The following is a 13,069-nucleotide window of genomic DNA, read 5'->3' as shown; positions in this document are numbered from 1 at the left end:
TATCCATAGTTCAGTGCCTAATAAAAGCTTTTTTTCAAAATAAAAACAGCACATTTTAGAGTTGCCTTTTACTGTGACCAGCTTAAGTCACACCTGTGCAATATTCCTGCTGTGTAATCAGCATCTTGACATGGCGCACCTGTGAGGTGGATGGATGATCTTGGAGAAGGAGAAGAAAAATGGGAGCAAATACAAAAGTGTTGCGTTTATATTTTTGGTCAGTGTAGTATATTTTTTGACGATATGGACATTATCGCGATATTAACATGTATGATTCCAGTGAATAATAATTTCTAGCGGGAAATATGCTGTCTTCACTTTGAACCTATTTCTACAAAGGAGTTCAGAAGTAGAGCGCTTTGTCACATGGTGTAACGAAACCAAAATAAAAAATAAAAAATTTACCCAGCCTGAAAATTTATTACATTAACAACCTAAATGATCAAAGAATGGAAAATGAAAACAAAAATGTCCTTAAAGATACACAAGTGTTAGTGTACAGTTTGCACAATTTGAAATGTAAAAACAAATCATAATTTCATCTGCAAAAGACAGAGGAAGTAATGTGGATGTGTGGGTCAATTTCTACTGATGAAGATAAAAGATGTTCACATACATAATAGTTTTTAGTGAAGTACCAACAGAGTTCCCCCCAAAAAAAACTTGCTGTACTGTTACTTAATTTTGGTTTACAATATGACATGCTACAACTGTCAACAATTGTGAACACAATCAGCTTAAGTCCACCACTAGATGTTGCTGCTTCATCAGCATAATGCAGTGCTGTTTTGAAACCACTTTGCCTTTTCAGACAACAAAATTACTGTTCTTTGATTTTATGCCATCTCATTCATACATTGCAAGATCTAATAGAAATATACATAATTTTTTGATGACTTCACATATTTTTTGAGTTTTGTAGTACTCCAATTATAAATAGTAAAGTGAGTACTAAACTGAAACATGAAACTATGATATACATCCACACTTTAGTGAAGAAGGATTGAAAGAAAGAATGATGAAGACAGCCTTAGCTTTCCATTATACAATCAGTCATCCATGCTCTACTAATAGAGTTAATCTACACTGCACAGTAGCACCTCCCTTTCATTTTCTGCCATGTCTCTCTGTCCTCTTTCTCATCTTCTCGTGTCTAATTTTGTCTCTTTTCTCTACCTTTACTATATAAAAGTGGATGAGTTAAAAAGTACAGTTCTTTGGCTCGTCTTTTCTCCTCTGCTATTATTTCTTTGTTTCTTACTTATTAGTATCGACTGGAATCTAAGTCGGTAATCACTTTCTGAAGGAATTTTCACAATTTCATCAAAACCCAAGGTATGATAAAATAATATTATTTGCACAATCTGTATACTTGAAGCAGCACTGATTGCAAGTCATTTTTGTTTTGCAATTAATGTGTTTTGATCACAATATTGGTTAGAATGAACTTTTGTAATATTAAAAACAAATGTTTGCTCTTTCTTACATTGATATAGTAGTGTGTCACAGTAGCCTTTCATGTAGTGGTCTGTAGTAGTAATATAAATCATTAAATACTAAAATAACTATAACAAGTATTCCCACCATTAGTAAAACTACTTAAGCTACAACTACAAATATAACTTCTATTACTTCTACTCCAGAACCTCCAGAACCGAACCATGGAAACTCAGCCGAGATCAGAGCGAGTGAAAACAGTTGTATCTGCTCTCTGCAAAATCCCACTCCTCTTTCTCCTTTTGTACTTCTTCGTGTGCTCCCTTGACGTTTTAAGCTCTGCCTTTCAACTATCTGGAGGTAACAACTGTCATCTAATTGTCAGTTTTAGTTACTCTTAGAATATACTGTATGCTCAGCTTGATTTTGAATTTTAAAGCAGTCCTACTGTCTGTCCCTCCTTTTCTTCGTCTCTCCCTTCTAGGCAGGGTGGCAGGGGATATCTTCCAGGAAAATGCAATCCTGTCTAACCCAGTGGCAGGGCTGGTGGTGGGGATACTGGTGACAGTGTTAGTCCAGAGCTCCTCCACCTCCACATCCATCATAGTCAGCCTTGTCTCTTCGGGTTGTGAGTTAAAGTTTTAACAATCCAACAACGTTTCTTAGAGTTCTTATGGAGAAAGGTCTAATGCCAGCACTTTGACAAGACCTGGCTAATTGAATACCACATATCACAGATCAACACATTTTGTCCAATTATGTCTTTCTGTGTAGTACTGGATGTTCAATCGGCGATTCCTATCATCATGGGCTCTAACATCGGAACATCAGTCACAAATACCATAGTTGCCCTAATGCAGGCTGGAGAGAGAGAGGAGTTTGAAAGGTACGGCTGTGTGTGTGAGATGTGCATATAATAATTGTAGGTATGTGTATTTGAAAGTAACATCTGTAATTGTTTTTACTCCAGGGCATTTGCTGGGGCTACAGTCCATGACTGTTTTAACTGGTTGTCAGTTTTGGTGCTTCTCCCTCTGGAAGCTGTGAGTGGATTACTGAGGCAACTGTCACAGGCTTTGGTCTACACACTTCAGCTCAGTACTGGAGAAGAAGCTCCTGAACTTCTTAAAGTCCTCACTGAGCCACTTACTAAAATGGTTATTCAGGTACTTTGCCTGTGTATTTACATATGCAGAAAAAAATAAATTATAGTAGTATTCAAGACAGATACAGAAGCAAAGCCAGTAAGGGTCAGATACCTGGGAAGCACAACTTGCGAGTTTAACAGTCAACAGGAAGTAATCAATAGAAGCTCTTCAGAATGGGTGCTAGAGGTTTTTGCTAAAAATCGTACCAAACAGTTAATAAAAAGCATTAGCTTACAAGCGCCATGCTAGAAAAAATGTCACCTTTCAAACTGATTTTGCATAATTGTATTGTTGTTATCTGTTGAATTAAAGACAGCCACAGGAATAAACGGGGCAAACAAGCTTAGAGACATAAGATTAAAAAGAAAAGAAGAAGCAGAAAGAAAGAAGCAGCTTTCGAGCAATTAATTTCCAGTTGGAAAGTAGTAACATGGCCCTTCAGACACACTTTTCAGAGCTAGACATTGTGACAATGTGACATTGTGTACATCTGAGTTAGGGACACAAAGGTCTTATTCCCATCCTTAAGGTTAATGTGTAATTTCTTTGTAGACAATTGATGGCAGCAATAAAGTGTAATTCTAACACAGTATGACAATAATGTAATAAAATGGCTCTGGTTTTGCAGCTGGATCGGTCAGTCATTACAGCGATCGCTACGGGAGACCAGAGTGTGAGGAACAAGAGTCTGGTGAAGCAGTGGTGTCAAAGCACAACTGTGGAGGTATTGATACCAAAAATGTCCCATATTAATGTGAAATTACTACATGCTGCTTCTCATGTCCTAGTCCCTGGGGTGACATATTTATCTCACTTAAGTTAGGCACATTAAGCTACTTACATGTATGTTTCACCATCTATAAAGTAGGGTTGTTCATATATTGAATGTGCAAAACTAGAAGTGTACTGAATGTGTTACATTATATTGCATTCTCCTCCATCCCTTTGCCTCAGTGTGCCCTCTACCTGTTTATCATTGCTGACAGGACAATGAAACATCCTGGGGAACTCACAACCTTTCAGAACATACACAGAAATGTACGCAATTTTGTCATTTTCTAGCATTTCTCTAATTTTAGGTTTTTAGGTCTATAGAATAACATCTCTCCTCTCATACATTTTCCCTTCTATTTGTACATTTCAATGACAAGATTTCACTTGTTCATCAATCATCAATCAGTTTTGTCAGTTGTTCCCAGAGAGCAGCTGCATTCTCTCTTTCCATCACATTTTGGTAATCGAATTTTGTTTTTCACTCAAACTCACTTCTTCTGTGCATCAGACCCTCACGATATCATATCTCTGTGTCTCTGCTCAGGCAGGCATCTCTTTGTGGACTGCTCTCTGTCAGACTTGGCCATAGGTTTGATCCTCCTGGCGTGCTCCCTGTTGGTGCTGTGTAGCTGTTTGATACTGCTGGTTAAACTGCTCAACTCCCTGCTAAAGGGCAAGGTGGCCAGTGCTATTAATAAAGTCATTAACACAGGTAATAGAGCAACATGACATCACTATTCCTAAATGCATTACAGCTAAACCTATAGCTTTTCCAGTTATGCTAACCTAAAATTTGTAATCTAGAATTGTAATCTTAAATTTAACAATGATAATGTACCCCCACCTCTCCCATCTTGTCATGTCCTGTAGATTTCCCTCACCCTTTTACCTGGCTGGCCGGTTATCTGGCTGTACTAATGGGAGCAGGCATGACTTTTTTGGTTCAAAGTAGTTCTGTCTTCACCTCTGCCATCACTCCTCTCATAGGTAATACACAAACAAAGACAAAATTAAGGGTATAAAGAAAATGAAAATATAATTAAAAAAATACGACTGCATTTTTATACCTAGCAAACTGAACTTTATATCGATTTATTATTTGTGGTTTCGTTAACATCTGTAATTGCTCACTACATCTGCTGCATCATTATTTGCTACATATTGTACATGAAATAAGCCATTTGTAACTGGAAATGGTAGCAATATCTCTTTTGCTATCCACTTCAACAGTTAATAAATTATCTCCTAAGTGTTTTTACAGTTCAGCATTAACAGGATTGGCCAGATAATGGTTAAGCTTGTTTGTGAAAAAATGCTCCATGAGTAGGAGATTTGTTCAGTTATAGACATATCTCTATAAAAAAAAAAAAGAAAATGTTTTTCACACCTTTTCCTAAAAGTGCCTTACAGTTGATCTTTCTTGTTGTTAGCTTGTATCGCTCTCTTGTTTATGAATTGTCTCAAGTGTAGATTTTGAGAAATGCAGAACTGGAGCTATGGTAGCTGTTGCTAATCATACTACGAACCCTCAGGGATCGGTGTAATCAGTATTGAAAGGGCCTACCCTTTAACCCTGGGGTCCAACCTCGGAACCACTACCACAGCTACACTTGCAGCCCTGGCTAGTCCAGGAGATAAGCTAGCAGCAGCCACACAGGTACACAGACACACACAGACACACACAGACACACACAGACACACGCACACAATTTTTCTTCATGTATCTCTGTATGGTGCTCAAACTGTCACAGTATCTCTTTCATTCTCTTTACTTTCTATGTCTTTGCTCAAGCCTCTCTCTCTCTACGTCTTTCTCTCCGTTTATGTATCACTGTAAGTTTAACTTAACACACATATAAGTTTCAATAGCATTGTTAGTATAAACACTTTTCTGGTGAAATTAAGCACTAGCTTAATACAAACAAGCAAACATGCAGTACCTGACCTTGGCAACCATAGCAACCACACAGTATCACCATAGCAACTATCCCAAACAAACTCATGATAAGCTAACAACACCCTACTATTACGTAGAACCACACAGAAACCACCTAGTGGCTAATGTAAAACTATTAACTGTGTGAGTCACCTTGTTAACCACACACATTTAGAAAGCTATTTTGCTAGCAGTCAAAACATCACAACCACTTAGCAAAATGTTCTGACACTATCACAGATGACTTAAAGAAAAAATCTCGCAATATCATAGAAAGCACCTCTCTTTTAGCAACCACCTAGCAATGCTCTACCAACCATTTACCTACACCCTTTTTAAGATGCCATCCAAGTTAGTTTTCTATTTGTGTGACTCTTTTGACAGCATCTTTTATCATCACCTCTGTGTTTGTTTCAGGTTGCCTTATGTCACTTTTTCTTTAACCTCCTTGGTATCCTGCTGTGGTATCCCATACCAGCCACCCGCTTACCCATACGTATGGCCTGTGCCCTTGGCAACTGCACTGCCAGGTATGAGAAACAAAATTTTGTTTTTAGTCACGACAAACAGAATTACAGTAGCAAGACCTTCAAGGAAAATCTAAATATGCCATTTACTGCCTTGTGGTTGTATGCCTCTGCCAACGAGTCAAGTTGCAGGAAATATGGGCACAACCTCCCCTTCCTGAGTTACACCACTGAATAATGGCAAGACATGTTTCTGAAGAACATTATGATGTCACAGTGAAATTGAACTTTGATCGTATATAAAATGTCATCACTTCATAATTTTAGTCTGTTAGACATTTGTATTAAATTGTGTCAAACTTAGCGTATGTTTTGTGAGGTCACAGTGACCTTTGAACACCAAATTCTCATCAGTTCAGTGAGTCCAAGTGAATGTTTGAGCCAAATCTGAAGAAATTCCCTCAAGGCGTTATTGAGATATCGTGTTCACAAGCACAAACGGATGTACAGAACAGACAACCCAAAAACATAATGATTCCAGCTCTGGCTGCCACTGGAGCGAAGGCATAATCAAACTGCATAATGGAGAGTGGATAAACTAACATAATTCACACATGCACAGATACCGCTGGTTTGCCGTTTTGTACCTTCTCCTCTGCTTCCTGCTACTCCCATCCCTCGTGTTTGCCCTCTCCATGGCTGGCTGGAAAGTGATGACTGGGATTGGCGTGCCAGTTGTTATGGTGATTATATCTGTTGCCACTGTAAACATGCTCCAGGCAAGGAGGCCTCACTGTTTGCCACTCAGACTGAGGAACTGGGACTTCCTCCCTTTTTGGATGACTTCGTTGCAGCCCCTGGATAACCTCATCACCATGGTGACCCTGTGGTGCAGGCAAGGGAGAGGTAAATATCTCAGCTACTATTATGATACAAACTCAAGCACTTTACTGTATGTTGTTGGCATTATAACACCAATCTAGCTGAAATTCTTACCCTTTGCTGTGTGTTTCACGTCTAGGTTGGAGTTGTAAGGGAAATGATGTCCCAGTGGAGGTCATTTCTGTCAACCCTGATAGAAAAACAATGGAGAAATGGAAGCAGAATGGGAAAGCACAAGAGACTGATGAGAACTGGCAAAAACAAAGAGGACTCAGCAAACCTGGATGTTGTGATCTACAATATAACAACAGAGACAAAACAACAACCACCATGTCTTCAGAGAACAACATCTGCAACATGGGTGCTTTGGGGTCCATCAAGGAAAACACAGATTCAAACAATCAGGGCACTCAACTGATTAGCACTCACTTGTAGTGCTATTATCTTGTGTCTAAGGGGTGCCAGATGTTTCATAAATTCAAAGACCGGTTCATCAGTGAGAAAATGTTTTACAAAAAACAAAACAGAAAATGGAATTTCCAGGGCATCTGTAACTGGTTGCACCAACTCATTGCACTATAAGAAGAACTAGTGTAACTTTTGGGAAGGTGGTCTGCTTTCACATGAGTAAAGCATGAACAGTTAATCAATAGCTTGTCGGTTCCTTACCACCATAAAAAGTGATGATTATTAACAGGCTAGCGGGAGGACTTTTTTTAGAAGCTTAAGTCAAGTGTGAACAGGCAAATATAAATATAAAACATATATATATACTTAAGCTTTGTTCATATATAGAATTAGAACATTAAGCATTGCAGTACTTCTCTTGTGTATGTAACTGGCAAATGTTTGAAGTCTAACATTGTTTTAATGTTGCTTTTTCCCCCTCATTGAAAAATAAAAAATCTATGTTGGAAAAAAGTGTGGAAAAGTAATTAATGATGTTACTGGCTCTGATCAACTGTTCTTACAGCAGATTAAAGCTAAAAATGTTATGTTCGCTGCCTTTCTCTCTCTCTCACACACACACACACACACACACACACACACACACACACACACACACACACACACACACACAGTACTTGTGGGCGCTGCTTAAAGTGAAGGAATACATGAATATTTCTGTTTTGTTTTTTATGTAAATGACCGTTTTTAGTGATTCATATGAACAAACTCAACTCTACACAGTTATGTTAAGGTGTATTAAAAGCAGAGATGAGTCTGTTAGAGTGTCAAACTGAGCACTGTGGCTGTGACAGAGAGAGAAAAAAAAAAAAAACTGAGAAAGAAAAGAACTGTGGTGGTTAATGGTCAGTCACACACATGGTTTCTGGTTTCTGGAGTTCAGTCAGAGGCTGAGTTGAACACAAACACACAAACACATTTCCACAGAGAATGGTTGGCATATCAGTTGCTAGATAGGTTGTAGAAAAAAATAGTTGGTAGAGCGTATTTTGGATGACTTGGACATCTAAATTACTGCTGTAACTAATGATTGTTTTAATTACCAATTAATGTGCAAAATATTTTCTTGATTAATAGTTTGGTCAATAAAATGTCAAAATATGGTAAACAATGCCTGTCCTAGTTGAAGTCGTTAAATGTCTTGTTTTGTCCTACCAACTCAAGATATTCAGAAGATAATAGATATAGGGTTTATTAGCACTTTAGACAGAAAAGCAGAAAATCATTGCAATTTAGAAACTGGAACTGGGGAACGCTTGTCATTTTTGCTTGAAAAATTACTCAAAATGAATCGATTCATAGAATGATTGCTTTTCTGTACATCAAGTTATTGTTACAGCTCTAATCCAGATTTTGGACAAAGGCACCACCATGGCTGATAAAAATCAAGGACTGGAGCTCCTGATTCACTGTGTTCAGATAAACTGCTTGAAGTGACTCAGGCACCATAAAGATAAGCTGATGCCCTTTTGAAGAGAGAAGGGAGGAGACCAGCACCCACTACAGCGATCACATCTTCCAGCCAGACAAAAGCACACAGGACCCTTCTGGGAGGGAGAGCAAAAGGAAGTTGTTGTCAAAATTAAAAACTGAAATACCCTGAAATACTCCCTGAAAACCAAACACACACAAACAAACACAAAAGAATGTATTGGGGAAAAAAAGATCACACTTTCTCTGCTTTGTAACTTAATATGTAAATGTAGTTCTACCTACTCGTTGAGGTGTGAGGAGACATGCGAAAGAACACTTTCTATTACAAAGTTGCTGATTTGGAAGGCTATGCTCTTTGTCTGTTCTGAGTATACAACATCTCTCTGATGTTGTTCTTTCTTATGAGATACATTTCTTGAAATGTTTTAGCTTACTTCTGAAAAAGTAAGCTAAAATTTTTCTTCCTAATTCCTGCCATGTTGTTACAGCCACTGATTAACTGTTGTTACATTAAATCAAAAGATTATGGATAACTGCTATATCATTACACCATAAGAACATTCTTTTCAGTTAAGCAAAGAATGATACAACAATCTAATTCTTAACTGATTTATATTAGCAAATTAAACTCTTAGAGTATCACATGGTTGCCAGTCTGCTGTATTGTAATGTGGAATGCCAACTAACTGGACAGTTATGTCAAGCAAAAAAGGTTATGTCTATCTGTGTTAACACCAGACACAGCGAGTCCCACCTGTCCTGAGAGAGTTTCAAATGAGGTACGGTGACTGTGGCAGTGACAAAGAAAAAAGCTGTGGTTTTTAACTGTCAGTCTCAACTCAAGATTTAATTTGGCACTTTCCGTGTTGCCTGTGAGAAAGTCTAGTGATGCAGATGTTTCTAAGTAACATGCAGCATGTGGTTTTTAAATAAAAGGCTTAGCTATACAGTACATCGAGAGGCAGGAAATGTTTATATCCGCATTTGGTCTTTGCAGAAATGCACCTCTCAGCTGCAGGTTGGTTTAAAATGTGCATATAACATAATTAAGTGAATTATATAACAATAGCAAGTCTCCATGTGTTGGAACCATTTGATTTTTAAAATGTGGAAGACAACTTCTTCCCCAACTCTGCCCCGAACCCATGCCTTTATTAACAAATGTTCTGCACTTAAACAATTATGACATTAGAAATTATGATAAGCAGTGTCCCTCAAACAGTATTTATCAGAGAAACTGGTGCCATTTGCACAAGAGAAATCAAAAGTGGATTCCCTTAAAATTCATACAGTATAGTGAGGAAATAAACTGCTACACAGTGCCAGTTTGACAAATGTCTAAGAAGAAACATTCACACCTGGAGGCTTTTTGGGTTGTAGCAACGTCTGCAGCTGAAATGAAGTCACACCTCAGCATGAGGAGCTCTGTCCTCTGAGAATGTTGCTTTTTATTCAGCTTTCAGTGCTCTGCACAACTATAGGGTTGAGCACTACTGTCAGCTGTGGCCATTTCTACAGAGCTATTACAAACGAGCCTGTGACTTGACACTGTTACTAAAGATATTTTATTGCTCTCATTGAATTTAGAAAAATAACATGAGTGAGAAGCAATAGCGTATAAGACGCAGAACATTGGGAAAAATAACATAAAGCCTTAGCATGAATCTATAGAGTTACCAGGCAAATCCTGGTAACTTAAAGTTTCCTGGTGATTTGAATTCCACCTGCTCAATCCAGATACACTTATGTAAAAATGAAATACCACACTTTCTGTTACAGACAGTAGAACTGAGACATGTGTGAAATTTGCCATTATGTATGGAGACTTTTGCTGTCTCCTCTCTGTATGTCTCTGTAGAGAGGCATTACAAGTAAAGGATATGTACTATCATTGTCCAGTTTGCAGAATTTATTTTTTATTGAAGCTGATATTTACTTAGTTGTACATCCTTTATACTAGGCCCCTGTCATATCATAATAACATGCAGAAGAAAAGGTTATGGCCCTTAATTACAATCTGTCTTTATAGTAGCTGATAATACAGGTTATTATTTGTCAGAATATTTAATCTAATTACTATCAGATGTAAAATGTTCAGTTTATAACTGCAAAAGCAGAGAATCTTTTATTCATTGGCAAATTGTCAGCAACAATACAACCACTTCCTTGTTTCATATCACAGAACATGATGACAAGAAGACAAGAGCAAAACTGTCTGTCAGAGGAAAATTCACAGGTCAGCTTTAAACAGCCACGAAGACGACATCACAGCATTGTGAATGTGGTGAGTAACGGTTTGAAATTTGAAGTAGAATAATTAAAGTGAGCAGAAACACTGTAGTTTTTTTTCCCCCCATGATTTTATAGTTTATATAAATAGAGTTTATAATTTCTGAGAGGGCTTAAATTTGTATCCCTTTTCTTCAACTGATTATGAAAATAAATAATCTACACATGTTATTCATATTGCTCTGCTTAATTTTTTTCATAAAAATGTATTTTCTATCTTCAAACTAACAACTAACCTGAGGTTTAGTCATTTTATAGTATATGAATTAATAAAATTTAACATTTAAAATTTACTTTTGATTTATGTTTCAACAGACAAACAATGACTTCAACCTTCATAATACTTGCTGCTCTGGCAACAGCAGCTCTGGGAAAAGGTACGTTTCACTGCAAGTATGTTACTGCAGTTACCAGTATGTTATACTGACAATAATTCAGTTTGACAAGAAAAAAGAAAAAAAAAAAAGGAAATGATGATGTATAATAATATAAAAATATAATGATATAAAAAAATGTTGAATTGGTGTTGTACACTATTCTCACAATTCATTTAATTTGCATTTAAATTAAGCATTTCATAGTTTTCTTGCTTGTTTTTTAGGGTCTGTTGAATGCAATTTCTTAATACCTACTGGAGGTCAGCAGTGTTTTGGAGCAGTGGGGCAGTTGTTACTTTTTCATCTGCCAAATACATCAGATACAGAAATTAATTTGACAAAGGATGAGAAACATCAGGTTTTAAAAGTCAAAAATCATAAAGTGAGTCTAAATGAGGATTACATGAATCAGTCTGAAGGCTTCACCGGTGGAACATTAAACCTTGGCAACGCAATGAAGAAACACTCTGGAGACTATGTGTTGGAAGAACATAAATCTGATGGCACTTTAATGAGAAAAGTTACTGTTCATCTAGAAATACAAGGTAGGTTAAATAAGTAAATAAAAATAATATTTGTCCAACACCAACTTTGGATGAAGAACAAAATAAACACTAACAAATTTATGCATAAAAGGAAATAAGGTGGTGCATTAAACATAGATATCCACCATTACGGTATATATCCACACTTAAAAATACCCGCAGCTTAAAGATGATCTGTCATTATCTGAAATTGCAGCTCTGTGTTAAGGTCTACAAATGGACCGTGCAATGAAACTCTAATAAGGGTTCGAAACTGAGAATTTGTAACATTTTAATTTAATTATTTCTTTTCTTATAAATATTTTTGGATAATTTTTTACTGCTATGTGCAGTACATTTAATTTCAGGGTTTTAAATGTATATATATAGCAAATATATAATAAATACAACTGTAAAATAAATGAAGATTTCTTAAATTTTTTTGTATTTACATTTTGTGATAATTAATTTCAACTTGACTAAATATTTGGTCATTATTTTTTCAGAAGCATTTTGCCTTTGTTAGACACAGTGGAGAGAGACAGGCCCTGTGATATGTGTCTTAAGCCACTGAACTAATAGAAAAAGTAGTGACTGGATTTATTTGTTTAAACATGCTGATGAAAAACATGCAAGAGGCAAGCTGATGCACCGGCCATAGTATAATTATTTCAAGGTCCATTATTCATTGTTTCATCATCATCATCATCATTATCAACCTCTGATCTATGGTGGCCTTTGAATTAATGTTTAATTCCATAGGTACATAGATACCCCTAAAACATGCAATGAGAATTATCCAGTAACTCAAATCCTTTAAGTTGTCTTTCTAATGAAAACATTTACAGTTAGTGTGTAACTGAATTGTTTTAGGCTCCAAAAGGTTTTTCTACACTTGAAGTACAAACTACAATAGATGTTGTAAAATAAATGAAGATTTCTTAGATTTTTTTGTATTAACATTTTGTGATAGTTAATTTCAACTTGACAAAATATTTGGTCATCATTTCTTCAGAAGCATTTTGCCTTTGTTAGACACAGCGGAGAGAGACAGGACCTATGATATGTGTTTTAAGCCACTGAACTAATAGAATTAACTAAAAAGAAAAGTAGTGACTGGATTTATTTGTTTAAACATGCTGATGAAAAACATGCGAGAGGCAAGCTGATGCACTGGCCATATAGTATAATTATTTCATGGTCCATGGCCTTTGAATAAATGTTTAATTCCATAGGTACATAGATACCCCTAAAACATGCAATGAGAATTATCCAGTAACTCAAATCCTTTAAGTTGTCTTTCTAATGAAAACATTTACAGTTAATGTGTAAC

The 13,069-nt window shown here is 36.6% G+C and overlaps 1 protein-coding gene across 1 annotated transcript; it reads left to right on the top strand.

Annotated features, from left to right (window-relative positions):
• Positions 1-154: 154 nt before the first annotated feature.
• Positions 155-7,466, top strand: LOC130182793 (sodium-dependent phosphate transport protein 2A-like). Its single transcript, XM_056397942.1, has 13 exons — positions 155-217; positions 1,644-1,797; positions 1,922-2,065; positions 2,212-2,323; positions 2,408-2,603; positions 3,214-3,366; positions 3,485-3,488; positions 3,904-4,071; positions 4,230-4,346; positions 4,892-5,016; positions 5,713-5,825; positions 6,385-6,668; positions 6,784-7,466. The coding sequence occupies exons 1-13, from the start codon at positions 155-157 to the stop codon at positions 7,077-7,079; spliced, it is 1,929 nt and encodes a 642-aa protein (XP_056253917.1). The 3' UTR covers positions 7,080-7,466.
• The last annotated feature ends 5,603 nt before the right edge of the window (positions 7,467-13,069 follow it).

The sequence above is a fragment of the Seriola aureovittata genome, chromosome 15 (assembly GCF_021018895.1).
Source record: "Seriola aureovittata isolate HTS-2021-v1 ecotype China chromosome 15, ASM2101889v1, whole genome shotgun sequence".
Lineage (NCBI taxonomy): Eukaryota > Metazoa > Chordata > Actinopteri > Carangiformes > Carangidae > Seriola > Seriola aureovittata.
The sequence above is the reverse complement of the archived record's forward strand: the minus strand, read 5'-3'. Positions and strand labels throughout refer to the sequence as shown.

Excerpts from the sequence above, each read along its gene's own strand:
- LOC130182793 (XM_056397942.1), top strand. The coding sequence starts at position 155 with ATGATCTTGGAGAAGGAGAAGAAAAATGGGAGCAAATACAAAAGTGTT. Across the intron at positions 218-1,643 it reads GTGTTGCGTTTATATTTTTG|AACCTCCAGAACCGAACCAT; the intron begins GTCAGTGTAGTA and ends CTTCTACTCCAG. Across the intron at positions 2,066-2,211 it reads CAGCCTTGTCTCTTCGGGTT|TACTGGATGTTCAATCGGCG; the intron begins GTGAGTTAAAGT and ends CTTTCTGTGTAG.